We start from the raw sequence: 16,736 nt of genomic DNA, 5'->3' as shown, positions 1-16,736 counted from the left end.
CTGGCGCTGCCCTTAACTAGCATCCCACCGTACAAACACCTCTCGGTTACGACAGTAATCATCCGTCTTCCTTATGTATTATACACGTCTCAATTAAGTCGAAATTACGGGTACTGAGCCAAAGTAAATAACGCATTTTTTTTTTTCGATGACTAAAAAGGAAAATATTCATTAGCCGAGTTCTTCGCCCTTCTGTTTCGTCCTTAGCATCAGAGAATAGGACTCGAGACAAACGTCTTGGCTTTGATGCTCTCGAGCCACAGCGAATTACGAAAGATTTAATATAGATAGATTTGATTGGAACCTTTTTCGTCTGTGTGTTTAGCGACTGACTATCTGGCGAGCCTCGGGAGGTTACTAAAATCCGCTCGGTGCGTTTGAAATGATCGATTATTATTATTTCTCTTTGATTTATTTTTGTTTTATTTTCTTTTCATCGGTCTCTCTTCTTTCCTTTGTTTGTTTATTATATTATTACATTCTTAAATATTCATTCATTACTTTGTGGGGGCTCTAGGCTTTGTCTCTTATTTATTTTAGGGATTCTCTCTCTCTCTCTCTCTCTCTCTCTCTCTCTCTCTCTCTCTCTCTCTCTCTCTCTCTCACACACACACACACACACACACACACATATATTTATGCAAATCATGCAGCGTTATTCTGAAAAACAAACGAAAAATATTTCACATTTAAAAGTAACTGACAGTTAAGATAGTATGTATATATATATGAATACTATGTGTAGATATATATATATATATATATATATATATATATATATATATATATATATATATATGTGTGTGTGTGTGTGTGTGTGTGTGTATGTGTGTGTATATACATACATATTTATACATATATATATATTATATATATATATATATATATATATATATATATTCATATATATATATATATATGTATGTGTATATATATATGTGTGTGTGTTTGTTTGTTTGTGCAAAGTCAAATCATTGTGAAGAAATTCATTCACAGACGCGAATTGACTCGACGCTTAAAGAGAAGTTCTTCGAGGTTACTAGACGTTTGTTAACAAAAGCAAATTGTGTAAAGTTGTAAGTCAGATATGCAGTAGCATAAAAAAATGCTGATTAAAAAGATGTTTTTGGTTAACTTAATGGCGGATAAAAACTCTATAGAGCATTTTGATTGTGGTCGCATTTCCATTCGTTTTTCGACCAAACAATAACTCGACCTCTTTCATTACCACTGAAAAGGTTTTCTTAGTCAATTGTTATTATTATTTACTAAACACACACACACACACACATACACACACAGAAAGAGAGAGAGAAACAGAGAATAGTAATTGAGCATTTATGTTGGTAATCCTGATTCACAAAAAAAAAAAAAACGGTCAGCTTGCCACAATGTCCGCGACAGCGGTATCTATATAATTAACGGTGAGACGATGAGATTTAAAAAGAGAAATAAAATCTCTGGGAGACAACATTCCTCAGGGTGTAGAGTGTATAGATGTCTCCCTTGATATCGGAACTTCAGCGACACCTTTTTCTTGATAATGATTGCGTAGCCGCGGTGGAAAGATACTGGGGGAAAGGTAGGTAAGAGATGCCTAATTGGCAGGTGTTAGGACTGGCGGTACGGAACGCAATGTCAGATTAGCTAAAGATTCAGCTGTGAATAGATACGAAAGAGGTGAAAGTGCTTCGTTTCGTTGTTGTTCTCATAAAGGAACGTGAGTCTTTAAAGACTGACTCGAAACAATAAACATTCGTGGCGGTAGGGAACGCAACAGTATCAGAAGGATAAAGATTCAGCTATAAATAGATACGAAAGAGGTGAAAGCGCTTCGTTTTGTTTTTATTCCCGTAAAGGAACGTGAGTTTGTTAGGATTGATTCGAAACACCAAAACTTCGCCTAAGGTTCTTAGTGCTCGACCAGATTTCATTATTACCTGATTACATAGTCTGTAAATATCTCTGTAAGTATCTCATTAAGATCAGAATATTAGTTTCAAAACAGCGGGAAAATCTATTGACACAGTCGACTAGGAAATATTGCTGAGATATTTCTTCCTCAGAGCTATTGAAAATAATTATTAGTGTATTTATGCACAACGCATACATAAAAATAATTAGATGCATGTATTTATACCTTTCATATTCATACATACCCGCATGTATATGTATTTTTTCCTCTGATAGGGGGTGATTCCAGAAGGTGCAAATGTACTGTCCTGGTTTCCAGAGAGTCTTTCTGGAATGAGGTTGCTAGCTCTACACTCTTCCCTTGGGCTAATGTGACGAGGGCGTCTAGCCCTCTTGTTGGTTACCCATCTAGGCAGTGACTATTCCCAATTTCCAAGAGTTTAATATCGAACTGGTGTATAATTCGGGTTTGAGACGTCTCTCACCTTCATTGTATTTACGTAAATTTGACTTGGTCGTGCAATTGACATAAAAGAAACCTCTGTTCTTAAGGTATACATCCCATAGAAACACCACCATTGTGACTTTACCCCGTCTAAAATCTCACAGTTTAGTTATCCGGTCTCAAAACGCTTTAGGGCAACGTGTGTGTGTGTGTGTGTTTATGTGTATGTTTTCACATCTGCCATGCTTGAATAGAAGCTGAAGGTTAACGGCTCTCAAATTTTCCATTGGCAATCGAAAGAAGTTGTTTGTGGTTGTCTTTGTTTTATGGTCGCAATAAAATTAAAAGCGTGGGTTTTATCCTTTCCTTTTTCCTGTTTTGTCTGCGATCGAACAACGAACAACACTTCGACGGCGGAAAAATTGTTTCGTGACGAGATGAATCGCATTAACAAGCAATAAACAGCCCCGTAACTGAGCCATATCACAGATACATCTCGGATATCCTGAGGTAAAGAGAGAGAACTTGAGATAACCGACCTTGCATACCAGCCGTAAAGTACAATATCGTTATCATCATCATCGCTACTTTTATGCTTCTGAGGAAGTATTAATATGCTGTTTTTGGATTACCTTTAACATTGCAGTATTATCACCATTGTCTTCATGCTGAGTGGCATGTGTGATTTCGCCCGCATCAAAATTTAATATAACTCAAAAACAAATTTTGAAATTATTTTCAGAAGATCTATTGCTTAAAATTAGAAAAATAAAAGAGAGAGAGAGAGAGAGAGAGAGAGAGAGAGAGAGAGAGAGAGAGAGAGAGAATGAAATTACATAAATTTTGTGTTTTCTGTTTGACGGTAAATGTCCTTTCTGCTTATTAGCGATATATATATACAGACATACATACATACATACATACATACATACATACATACATACATACATATATATATATATATATATATATATATATATATATATATATATATATATATATGTGTGTATATATATATATATATATATATATATATATATATATATATATATATACTGTATATGTGTTTGTGTGTCAACAATGCGCATTACCTTCATGTATTAATAATTTATACTAATGGTCACAGCCGATTTGCTGGAGCAGTGGCAATGACGCAAGTAGAGTGTCATGAAATATGAATTGCCTTTATTCACTGTAATTTGCAAATAATTTTAGCCATCGTGCTTGTTTAATTTATAAGTGACCTGTCTGGATACTTATCCTATTTCAGAATCAGTCAGATTATTCTTAAAGTGCGTCAGCGGTCCGGGATTAAAATGCTTGCGTAATCGATGTGTCAGTGATCTGAATGTTTTAATTAAAATATATAGAATTTATGCTTCGATATGATAAGAATATACCTAAACCTACAGAGGTTCACCTAAGTTTCAGGACTTTCCTTTAAATTCCATGCACTCGCTCAAATTCCAGACTTGTCTGAATCACAAATTTACACTTTAATTTTGCGACCCTTTAATTTATATGTTGTCTTATAAATTCCTTAATTTTACGTAAACTTTAGACTCCTACTTAAATTCCTGACCTTCACTTAAATTCAAGCTATTTCAGCATCGATGAAACGCGTTCAGAAAGTAAAGGGAACCTTTAGATATCTCTGCGGCACCTTGTATAGTGGGGGTCTTTCGAAGACTTACTGCCATAAATATTTTCATGTCTTTTCCTTGTCTTTCGTTGTTTCCACCTCCTTATTATTTACTGAAATTTCCTTGGCATCTTTTTATTCTTCAAAGAGGTATTCTAAAATTTTCTTGATGGTCATTTGATTTTTCTTTTTTACATCATTTAGTATTTTTTCTTGTAGCCTTCGGTGTTTTTAAGGCTTTTCATACGTCCCAAATCTCAAGAGATGTTTTTTATTATTCCAAAATAATATTTTGATTCAGTTCACATGATACATCTTTTCTTTTAATACATATTACCGATTTTGGAGAGATTTAATATCTTACCTTTATTGTTAAATTCAATTGATTTTATTTGAAATAAAATGCAATATATATATGTACATATATATACGTATATATGTATATGTATATATTTAAATATATATATACATATATATATATATATATATATATATATATATATATATATATATATATATATATATATATATATATGTGTGTGTGTGTGTGTGTGTGTGTGTGTGCGCGCGCGCTGTAATCACACGAATTCAACTTCAGTAGCCCGAAAATTAAGCAGAAGGAAGCTGACGATTTCTTCCTGCCCAAAGAATCCCTTCTTCCTCACTCCCATTCCCCCTCCCCCTCTTCCTCCTCTTCATCCTCCCATCAGTCCTTCTAAACCTCCCCCCTCCTCCCTTTCCCTCCCCAACAACCCCCCTTCAAGAAACTTCTTCGTCATCTCACGTATCATGATATATCTACCATCTGGGACGACTCTCCGCATGTCACTTCATAACATCATTCTGCTGGGTGGAAGGTTGTGTCATGTCATGATGGAAGGAGACGAAGGAAGAAGAAAAGGTGTGGAGAGAGAGAATAATAGGATGCTAATGGAAGGATGAAAGGTGTGGGCTGAAGAATTAATGGTTACATGCGTGTACGTACTACTTATATATATATATATATATATATATATATATATATATATATATATATATATATATATATATGTATATATATTATATATATATATATATATATATATATATATATATATATATATATATATATATATATATATATATATATATATATAATAGTTATGTTTATATATATGATATATAAATATATGTATGCATACATAGCTATATTTAGTTATTAAGGAAACGCATGGGTAAAGTTAATAGGATTGAAAATATTTTAGACATTCTGATTCAAATGGCCGTCTGTTCAATTTGATATTTTCATTCAAAGGTAAGCCTCTAACCTGGATGCAAAACTAGAATAATTCCGCACACTTAAAAAGCCAAGATTCCCATCGACAGAGATGCATGTTCACTCTTTGGGAATATACCTTCACGTCTGAGAAGTTAATGTTTCTGTTAGAAAGGAATCCTGCCATCAAACAGCACTTGCAAATTCTGTGAAGGCACGCGTACCCTTCTCTTAGTGATCTTTACAGCATTGCAAGTCTGTGCTCGATGAAAATTCCAGACTTGGCTTTACATCCATTATTGCATCACAGCACGCGAACCCTTCCAGCGATAGGCATATGTGCGTTATGTTATAATATGCCACCTACTCGTATACCGCACGTGGTTTATTGTACCCGCTGTGCTTGGCTATTTCCAGTAGGATGCATTGAAAGTGGAATGCGTATGTGTGACTTCTTCAAACGATATAGTGCATATATTCAAGGATTCTAGTATATATTGCAAAGCAGGACTTTCATGTTGTCATGCGGGTTATACGTCGGTATGAGACCCTGTCCAGAAGAACTTAGTTGTACTGTGCAAAATATTGTATGTACTGTTGCATTACCATGCAGGACTCACACCTCTATGGTAGGATGGCCCTCTCTCTCTCTCTCTCTCTCTCTCTCTCTCTCTCTCTCTATATATATATATATATATATATATATATATAAATATATATATATATATATATATAATATGTATATAATATATATATATATATATATATATATATAATATATATATATATATATATATATATATATATATATATATATATATATATATATATATATATATATATATATATATATATATATAAAGTGCCATGAGCGCTTTTGTATTTATATGCCACGGGACCAATGAATATATATATATATATATATATATATATATATATATATATATATATATATATATATATATATAATATGTATATAATATATATATATATATAATATATATATATATATATATATATATATATATATATATATATACATATATACACACAGCACTTTTTGTATTTATATGCTAACCAATGTATTGGATGAATATATATATATATATATATATATATATATATATATATATGTATATATATATATATATATATATATATATATATATATATATATACACACACACAACAACACACACATACATATATATATATATATATATATATATATATATATATATATATATATATATATACATTTATAACCTAAACTAGAGTTTAACGAGATGAATTTGCACATGTACTTAGAGGCTGGCAGTATAACAGCATACATCCTTCATCCTACTTATCCTTAAGTCTTATATCATTCATACCTCCGCCTCCCTTATTCCCCCCTCCCTTCATGTTGCACCTTCATCCGAAAGGCGAATATCTTGATGGCACTCGAAAAGCAAACATTTGAAATGAATAATTCATTCATTCTTCAGCGACTTCTACAAGAGCAGGGACGAGTGGCTAGCAAGGCGCTTCAATCTCCGCTCCTTCTCCTTGAGAGTAGATAATGTAGTCCAACCTCCTTCACGGTGCGACTCTTCTCTTTAAGGATTTGCTAACAACTGGATCCAGCCGTGTTCATGTTCTGTTGTTTTTAAGGGGTGCCGGGGCGGGGGGGAAGGTGGGGAAGAGTCGCATGTGACTGCGACTGGTTCTGACAGAATTTCGCCTGTAGACTAGAAGTGGTTGAAGTGGGTCATGTACTGCAAAACTATATATATATATATATATATATATATATATATATATATATATATATATATATATATATATATATATATATATATATATATATATATATGTATACTAATATATATTATATATACATGTATGTATACTGATGTATTTATGTATATATGTATGTATGTATATATATGTATTTATATATATTTGTATGTATGTATATATTTATATATATATATATATATATATATATATATATATATATATATATATATATATATATATATATATATATATATATGTGTGTGTGTGTGTGTGTGTTGATTATAAAATTACTTTCAGCTACAAAGTATAACACAAAAGGACATGTTTAATATTAGAAGACCATGGTGAGATATATACAAGCAGAGAGAGAGAGAGAGAGAGAGAGAGAGAGAGAGAGAGAGAGAGATTCCTGTAAATCATCGCGGGAGAGTTGGCGCCGTGTCGTCTTCAGTCTTAATTAGGCGTGATGACCACTTCCAGTTGATTTATGCCGAGTTTTAGGTATCTCGTTTCGAACTCAGCGACTTCGACGCATCCGAATCACGGAGATGGAATTGAGGACATCATTTAAGCTGGTGTAAGGAAGGGGGTTATGGGTGTGGGGGGTGGGAAGTTGGAGATGGGGTGGGGTGGGAGAGCGGTTTGTTTCCCAGTGCCTTATACGGACAAGAAGGATAGATTCCGACCGAGGCTTGATAATCTTTTATCCATTAGGAAGAAAATGATCTAGAAAAAAAATATCAAAGGGCTGTCTTGGTATCTTGAGCTTTTCAAGATTTTTCACATTTATTTTTTTAGGTACTTTATTGATTATAGATTATTTGAAATTAATTGTGGAAATGTCACGAATGCTTTAATTATTTTTGTATGGATTTGTGCACACGGTTACTAACTGCAGCATATATCTTCTACATTATCATTAAGATATCAGAAACAAAGATTGATTCGTCATTAAACTAACGAGCAAAATAGTGCTGCTTCCTCTCGGAGATATACTACAAAGAAGGGCGTAGTCCCAATTGCACTTTCTTGTTACAGCGACTTTTATTAATAATTGCATAGCAAGGTCCATGTGCTCTCATTTATATGAAGTTATCTTCCTGTCATTTTATATAGTTAATACTTATTGTTTGATATCTCTTCTTTTTTTCGTTTGTTAAAGTATGAATTTTTAAAATAATATAATGTATGATATTTTGCGTGTTGACATGTTTGCTCACATCAATATATTCTATTGCTTCTATGTGACTTTTCCAATTTTTATCGCTTGTTTGCTTGTAATTTTAGTGTTTGTTATTATAAATATCCATTTCTCCCCGTTGGGACAATACCTGATGTTCATGTTTTGGTTTCAAGTTGTTCCAGAGTTTACGTTTAATGACAGTCTTGGTCTAGTACGTTGGATATTGATTATGGTGCAGTCGTGCTCTACAGTATTTTTTTCTGCACTCTTTGCTGTTGTTTTTTTCTGTGTAGGAAGTTGGTGGAAATATGTCATGTGAATTGCATGAGCCTGAAGTACATGTACCTGGAGATGAATTACAATTATGTCAGATGAAATTGCGAAAGCATATATCCTTCTGACCCCAGAGCTAAGGAGAGGTAAGGAATTTTCTACCTGCTTATGCCCCCAGCGGGGGGGAGGGGGGGTTGTGGTTAGTGCCTCGCGCGGTGCACTGTAGGCATTACTTAAGGTTCTTCGCAGCGTCCCTTCCGCCCCTAGCTGCAACCCCTTTTATTCCTGTTACTGTACCTCCGTTCATATTCTCTTTCTGCCATCTTACTCCACCCTCTTATAACAGTTGTTTCATAGTACAATTGCGAGGTTTTGCTCCTGCTAGGCTTTTAATTTCCCTTTCAGAACTTGGCCTTCGGCATAAATTTTATATTCCATTCCATTCCATTCTACCTGCTTATGTTTTTTCTGACTTTCAAAACCTGTCTTCCTTTAAGAGGCCAAAAGTCTAAGACGTTCTTCGTGGCCCAGCCTCGTCTTCCTCTTCTTCTAGGCTTGAAATAGACATTGGGTTGCTCGTCTCAATTATCTCTTTACTAGTATGCTCTGGTAACAGTCTCTCTCTCTCTCTCTCTCTCTCTCTCTCTCTCTGTGTGTGTGTGTGTGTCTTTTGCAGTGAAAATTTAAAAGATAAGATCTTGAAACTATTCATAACAGTTTTTTTATGCTTTAATCGCTAATTAGTGAATAAAAGGTTGGGAAATATCGGCAAAGATCCACATTGCTATTTTGTTCCAAAGGTACTTTAAATTTCTTCATGTGTTAACCAAATGATAGTTTGCATGTAAGGTGTAATCAGCATGAGCATCTGCAGTTAATAAATTACCTCCAACTGTTTCATGACTTTGAGTAGGACTTCGTTAATGTACATGAAATCCCTCCCACTCTCCATTTCCGTCTCTCCTTTATGTACAATTTCCTCTTTTGAAGACTTCGTGCTTTTCAACATCATTTGCACTCCGCAGGAAATAAAAAAAAAAAAGAAACCGAATCTGTGAGAGAAGCCTGAAGGGCGAGAAGGGTTCCGTGTCATTTTGCATGACTTTTATGGGTGGGTTCTGACGTCTGCTGATAAGGATGCCAACGCCATGATCAACTACCCTCCCATTAATCACCGGGGCGATTAATGGTGATGATTCATGGGGTTAATGATTACAGTAGTAGACCCCGAGTATTCTGTCCTGATATCTTGATCGCGGTCCTAGTCTTATATTACTTGATGTATGGGTTTTTTTCGTGTTAATAATTTATGGGATAATTCCTTGCGAGCGATTCTGTTACATTGATTTGGAGATTGGGATTATCTCTTTGCTGTAATACTAAAGAAAGATACAGTATTGGCCTATATTTGGTTTATATTCAGTGCGAGCTGAAATCGTTTGAAAAATTCTACGGGAAGAGTCCTCACACTTTCAAAACCACCGCTTAATTTGCCGATGGGAGTCTGCCCTGTAAAATCGAGATTTAATATAACGAAACTGGTAATTCGTCACAGTGATAATTTTCCGAGAATGCGTCTTTCAGTATTCAAAATAATAAATATTTTAAATTAGATTGTAATGTCTATCTCTGCCTTGATCGCTCAGTTTGTTATTGGAATCTCTCTCTCAAAATGAAAATGAATGTTATGGTATCACGATAACATTTTATCTATCACGTTGGTTAAAAATATTTATTATATTAGCCAACTAACTCTCTCTCTCTCTCTTAACGGAAACTATTTATGGTACTGTGGTAACCAATCTCTCTCTCTCTCTCTCTCTCTCTCTCTCTCTCTCTCTCTCTCTCTCTCTCTCTCTCTCTCTCTCTCTCTCTCTTCAAAAGCCCTTCTGAGTGGGAGGAATTTTTATCGACATTAGCCTTCTCTCTCTCTCTCTCTCTCTCTCTCTCTCTCTCTCTCTCTCTCTCTCTCTCGTTGTGGCATACTCTTAGGAAGGTTATTAATTATATGCTTCCTTCTAATTAGTTTCTTAATCAATTCACCAGTAATTACCTGTTCCATAGGCCTGGAAAATTACCCACTTAACCCTTCTGTAATATAATTAGCACCTATTACCTCTAGATAATGAGCTACTTTATTTCCAGTCACTCTAATTTACGGCAAGACGGTCTTTGGGCGTCTCGAAAAAGTCTGCATTTACATGAAGCCGGTCGAATCATAAGTTGGAATTCCATGCTACAGTCGTTGTTTTTGTTGTTATCTCTACTACTACTACTACTACTACTACTACTACTACTACTACTACTACTGCATATGAAATTTCTTAACCAGCTGAATTATCATTACCTGAATATATGTCATAGGACAATGAAACAGTTATATTATTATAGTCAGTTGTAATAACCTGTTACGGTACGAAGCTGTGTAGTTCACTAAAGGTCACTTTTAGTTTGAATTTTTTTCTCCACGTAATTACCACTACGAATCAGAATGAATTGTTGTGGTAAAATTAAAATAGCCATTTTTTGGGGGGAAGTGAAGCGGCAAAGCCATATTTTCAAGTACAACTGTCTTCAAGATTTCAGAAGTCTGTAGGACGCGCGTCTTCCTGGGGAGCAATTGTGTACATCATGTCACTCGCCAGGGTGGAGATTTGTTGTTTATAGTTTCGCTTTCTCTTTACCTTAAATGTCACTCATGGTTGACTGTTTGCAAAACGAGTAATGTGGATTAACTTTTGGAGATATGTTACTATTTTCTCTCCCCCCTGATGAGTATTTGTCATATTGATCGCGTCTTTTTCGAGATTTGTTGTTTAAGTTTTCTTCTTATTTTTGCCTTATATGTCACTCATGGATAACAGGATAACAGTTTGCACAGCGGGTAAAGTAAATTAATTTCAGCGGATATGTTACTATTTTCTCTCTCTCTCTCTCTCTCTCTCTCTCTCTCTCTCTCTCTCTCTCTCTCTCTCTCTCTCTCCTGATGAGCATTTATATCGTTCGCGTCTTTTTCGAATCTTGTTAATTTTCCAGTAGGGTGCATATCACGCGAATTTATAAAATGGTCTTTTAACTCTAATTTTTTTAGTTTAATAAGAGGGTCGTGATGAAAAGACAAATAACGCAATTTGATTATATTATATCAGAGGCAACTGATCATAGGCTTTAACTCCCTTCACGTTAAGTAAGAAAATATTTTCCCCACATCGCAAAACCTTTTTGCTCCCAATTTCCCTTTCAGCGCTGAATGGCCTCATAGGTCCCAGCACTTGGCTTTTAATCCTAAATTTTATAGTACGTTCCATTCCTTACTAATGCAGTCGAGATAAGCACTTCATTCGAAGAGTTGTTCAATTTATCGACGTTGTAATTCGACCACTTGCGATCGACATTGTCGTTCAGTGCGCAGATATTTCCCTCGTCAAAGCAATTAACGGTCCTGAGTTGATGGAAGGAACAAGAATGGTAAATTGCGGTGTTGTTCTTCGGGTAGTTTTGATTTTGGGAAGTGAGGGGTGTGGGTGGTAGGGGTGGGGGCGGGATTTAGGGATGATGAGTGGGGGAGAGGGGTGGGGGAGGAGGAGAAGGCGCGTGCTAGAACAGGGTTAGAGATGAAGTGTTGGACAGTAGGGGGCAACATGGTGAATGGGAGCTGTAGAACTGAGGGTTGGGGTTGGGGTTGGGTTTTTGTGGGGATGGGGGTGGGGGTGGATGGATGAACAGGAGGTTACTCAGGACGGTAGGGGGACTAAAAAGACCCGCGCTTTGTGGAGGGAGATAATTGTGGTCGAGTTTTGTTAAAACTGCGGTTTTGTTAAAATTAGTCTTGTCGGTAAGAGGATCTTTTACTTATTTCTATTCCCTAAATATAAATATTTACTTAAATTTTTCTTTTTCAGACTTAGATCCTTCCTAATTTTCAATCGCCCCATTCCACCTCCGGGATGTAAACCTGTGTAATTCATCATTAAATATTACTATTAATACTCCTGCTACTTTCTTTATGCTCACATTACATTGCTAGCAATACGTCTTTCTGGGCATCTCATCTTAATTCCTTTGTAAGTATAGTTTTAACTAATTAACAACTCATCAATTTATCCATTGAAATGTATGTATGCTTGCATGCATCCATGTGTACTTGCATGCATGCATTTATGAATGAATGTATGCATTCTTGGCGTCTGGATAATAAATTTTTCTCAGGTTCTGAATCTTTAGCTGTGATGACAGTTGTCTTAAATTTTTCTATTAAACCATTTGTTTTAACAAGATGTCTTCAAGGAAGACGCTATGAAAGTTGCTTTCTTCTTGAAGTTTCTCTCTCTCTCTCTCTCTCTCTCTCTCTCTCTCTCTCTATATATATATATATATATATATATATATATATATATATATATATATATATATATATATATATATATGCTACATACTTGTAGATAGATATAGTAACATAAGTAAATATAGGTATAGATATTGCAGAAATCTAGATCTCTTATTGTTCTTCTGCCTTTGAATTCAAGATTCTCCCCGTGTCATTCCATAAACTGAATGCAAAGTAGTGATTTCCCTCTCAATAAGTACGTGCCATTTTCGTTATCAATGAATTACTGGTGACAACTCCGGAGAGTTTGGGACGACGACTGGTGAGATGAAATTCCAGGGGATGATGTACATGATGATAATGATGATCAGAGGAGGGAGCAGGAGGAGAAAGGATAAGAGAATAACACAGGATGCTGTGTGTGTGTGTAAGTGTGTGCGTGTGGATGGTCAGGTGGGATTGTAATGGGGGAGAATCCTTGCTCCTCCCCTTGGTGCTACCACAGGTATAAAGAAGTGGTTGGTGCTCCTCCCAGCAGTTCATACCTGACCGCTTACCCACAAAGGTCTTCGCGCTGTCCTTGCGAGGAGGTGCCGTGGAATCCTACGCATCCATTCATCGGGACCTCTGGAAGCAGTTGTAAGAGGGCGCGCCTGGTTCTTCTTCTTCTGTCTGTGAAGTCAAGTGCTGTGAAAGATTCTGACTGTGATTTGGTGATTTTTTTTTCTACGTGACCCCACAGTTACTGTCCAGGAACAAACTTTCCCCGGGTCTTCATCACCTTGGGAAAATCGAGTAGCGTTCGGATTATCGTAGCCTGCGTTGATAAAGCGTAGTTTATGAAGATCGTGGATTCTCGATAGCCGCACTTGGCGTTGAACGAGATGGACGGCGCTGGTGCTGTATATGAGCAGATGGTTCACGCCTTCACCGACGCCTACACGACTGCACTTTATTCTTCACGCCAGCCCACAACCTTCTATCCTGCACGCCCACCCACTCCTGACAGTGACTACGGGTCTTTGAGTCCCGCCCTAAGTCCACCCCATAGTCCTACAGCCACACCCGGTGACGCTTGGGCACAGTTCACTATGGCACAACCAATACAACAGACTTCGACAACCACCGCCGCTGGTTATGTCCCGTATTCCGAATACACGCAACTCTACGCTACATCAGGAACTGCAGGTATTTTCACACACGCTGGAAGTCCAAAGCCCGTGTCCTTAACCAGTCCAAGAAGTCCAAGCATCCCTAGAAGTCCAAGCATTCAACAGCAACAAAAGCCCACCAGTTATCAGAGTAGATCATTAGTGACGTCGAGAGCCTCCGTGGCAGTGCCATTCGTCTCCCTAGAAAACAAACGCGAAACTCAGCCGAGATACGGCGACCCCGCCATCCAGCCGAGTGCCATCAAGTCGCCGAAAGGGCAGCGCGGGAGCAGCCGTTGCAACCGGAAGCCAAGGGCATCCCGCGAAGTGACCGAGGGCGTGAGAAAGAAGAGGAGGCTGGCCGCCAACACCCGAGAGAGAAGAAGAATGGATAACCTGAACAAAGCCTTCGATCGTTTGCGTTCTGTTCTTCCGCAACTTTGCGACGATCGCAAGCTCTCGAAGTACGACACCTTGCAGATGGCGCAGACCTACATCACCACGCTTGCTGATCTCCTCATTTGACGAGATCGGCCTCGTCTTTTGTCTTTCCAAAGATTCTCAAGTTGTTTTACTGCATGATCAGATTCCGTCTGCAACGCCTTGTAGATTAATCTGACGAGGGGGGCAAAATGTAAATAGATATTGTTTATGATATTGATAAGGATAGAAAAACGGAAGCGTAAGTTTCAGATCTCACTGATATTTATTAAAAAGAAAAGAAGATTTTTTTGTGAGTTTAGGGTTGTTTTTGAACTCCTTATACATAAGAATAGAAAAGACTTTGTGTGTTCATTGGAAAATAATCCAGTGTAACTGAAATGGAACAATTAAGGAAACATATATGCCGTGTCTATTATGTTAATAGTAATATGTAATTGTAGGCTGTATGTTCATATATCTGTATCTCCATTTGCACAAATCTAAGGTTGCATTTGAAACTCCATGTAAATGTCAAGTATTTTTACTTTTTCATCGTCAGCTGTGAGCGTAAAAAAGACATTTTTGAAATAGAGTCTGTGAATGTACTGTTGTGATGTTAATTATAAATACGTATTTTTTTTCCTTTATCTGCCATGTTGTACAAATAGCTTATGTTCCAGACTACTCTTAAGCTTTCTGTGTGATGGCTGAAATTTGTACGTGTGCCAAAATTGGTTGTTTATGTTATTGTGATCATTGTAGGCCGAGTCTGAGTTTTTTTTTTTTATTTTTAGAAAAGAGGACATTACAATGAATGAGAAGCAAGATGTATACTTCAGAGTCTTCTTCAGTATTAGGGCATAATATTGAAGTCTTTCTAGTCAAACTTCCCTTCCTGTAAGAATTTAAGATTATAATAAAAAGATGAAGAAATAAACATTGGCATCTTAATCCTTATCCTCCAAATTTTAGGTCGTAAAATACAGTAATTGATAACAATGATTTGCACTAAAAGCAGAACCCACTTAAGCGAAATTGCCCACCGAAAAACACAATTCAGCTTTATTGCCCTGTATCACAAGGAGCAATTTACAGCAATCATTAGTAGCATTAACGACCTTAAAAGCCTCTTCAATGGCGGGTCATTACCGCTGCTCATGATGGCTTAACAACGTCGTTTTGTCGCTACGATGTAATTGCGTAGGGTCATTTTTCTTTATAGAAAGATCACTATTTAATGTTATATTGAAACTCCTCCCGCGAACAAGAAGGGCTGTGAAGATTATTTAATCATTAAGATGAATGACACCTCTGTTATCTTGCAGCTGTTATGAATTGGAAATTTTAAAGAATAAGATGTGTATTAAAAAAAAAGGGAATTTTAAAAACATGAGAATGCTAGTGACCACATTATATTGAGCCACTGTTCCTTTCTAATTGGGTCGTATTTTTTAGAATTTTGCTGTACGTTCACAATTTATATTTTTGTATATGCTTGTGAACAAATTCAGTTATCCTGTTTGATGAACATAACAGTATCAAAGCTTTTGGAATCACCATTCTGAACTTTTGAAGGATTGTCACTATACATGAATTCGGACTTCATAAATATGAATTGATGAAGGGTCTGAAGTATTTTGACGAGGCAATACCAGACCGAAAGATTATGTTGAAAATATAATTTTATAAAGAAAAAACATACACTAAGAGTAAAGAATAAAAAAAAAATTATGATATGAGCCGTGTCGACTAAAAGAGATAATTAACTGACAGCTAATAAATACTACTACTCCTCCCAAAAATTATTTATGAGCACAAAAATCAAAAGTAAGTGATCAGGCAATGAGAAAAATTTGTAGCTATGTGCTAAATAATAAAAAAAGAATCGACCATAGGTGCATTCAAATTCAAAAGTCACTGACACCAAACAGCCATGATTGCCCTGTGCAGATACTTTTGAATCCGACTGTACGTAAAGTAGAAGAACCTCAAGTTCAAGTCTTATTTTCTTATGAGGACACTCAGCAAGGCTATGACCATAAATCAGCCGCCAATCAAAGGACAGTATCATTCTTTACAATTGAGAAGGGTCAAGCTAGAAAAACATTTTCTTTGAATAAGAGGTTATCGTTTTCAAAATTTAGTGCTTGAGATGAATTCTGTAGCTTTGATCATTATTTCATTTTATGCTACGTACTGGCGTCTCAGCTACTCAGGCCACCTACTCTTCAATTTAGGTCAACAGATAGTGTCTTTAAAACAGAATGGAAAGATTTGTCACTAGGTTTCAAGAGAAGCTCTTATTGTAGAAACGAAATGTGATGAAAATTTGTTTTTGGAA

At 36.1% G+C, this 16,736-nt stretch overlaps 1 protein-coding gene across 1 annotated transcript; it reads left to right on the top strand.

The window, feature by feature from the left end:
- The first annotated feature begins 13,348 nt into the window (after nt 1-13,348).
- Nucleotides 13,349-15,332, top strand: LOC136834385 (transcription factor ATOH1-like). Its single transcript, XM_067096945.1, has one exon. It carries the CDS (start codon nt 13,706-13,708, stop codon nt 14,495-14,497), a length of 792 nt encoding a protein of 263 aa, XP_066953046.1. The 5' UTR covers nt 13,349-13,705; the 3' UTR covers nt 14,498-15,332.
- The last annotated feature ends 1,404 nt before the right edge of the window (nt 15,333-16,736 follow it).

Source organism: Macrobrachium rosenbergii, chromosome 53 (assembly GCF_040412425.1).
Source record: "Macrobrachium rosenbergii isolate ZJJX-2024 chromosome 53, ASM4041242v1, whole genome shotgun sequence".
NCBI lineage: Eukaryota > Metazoa > Arthropoda > Malacostraca > Decapoda > Palaemonidae > Macrobrachium > Macrobrachium rosenbergii.
Note: the sequence above shows the minus strand (reverse complement) of the source record. Positions and strands in the feature narration are given on the sequence as shown.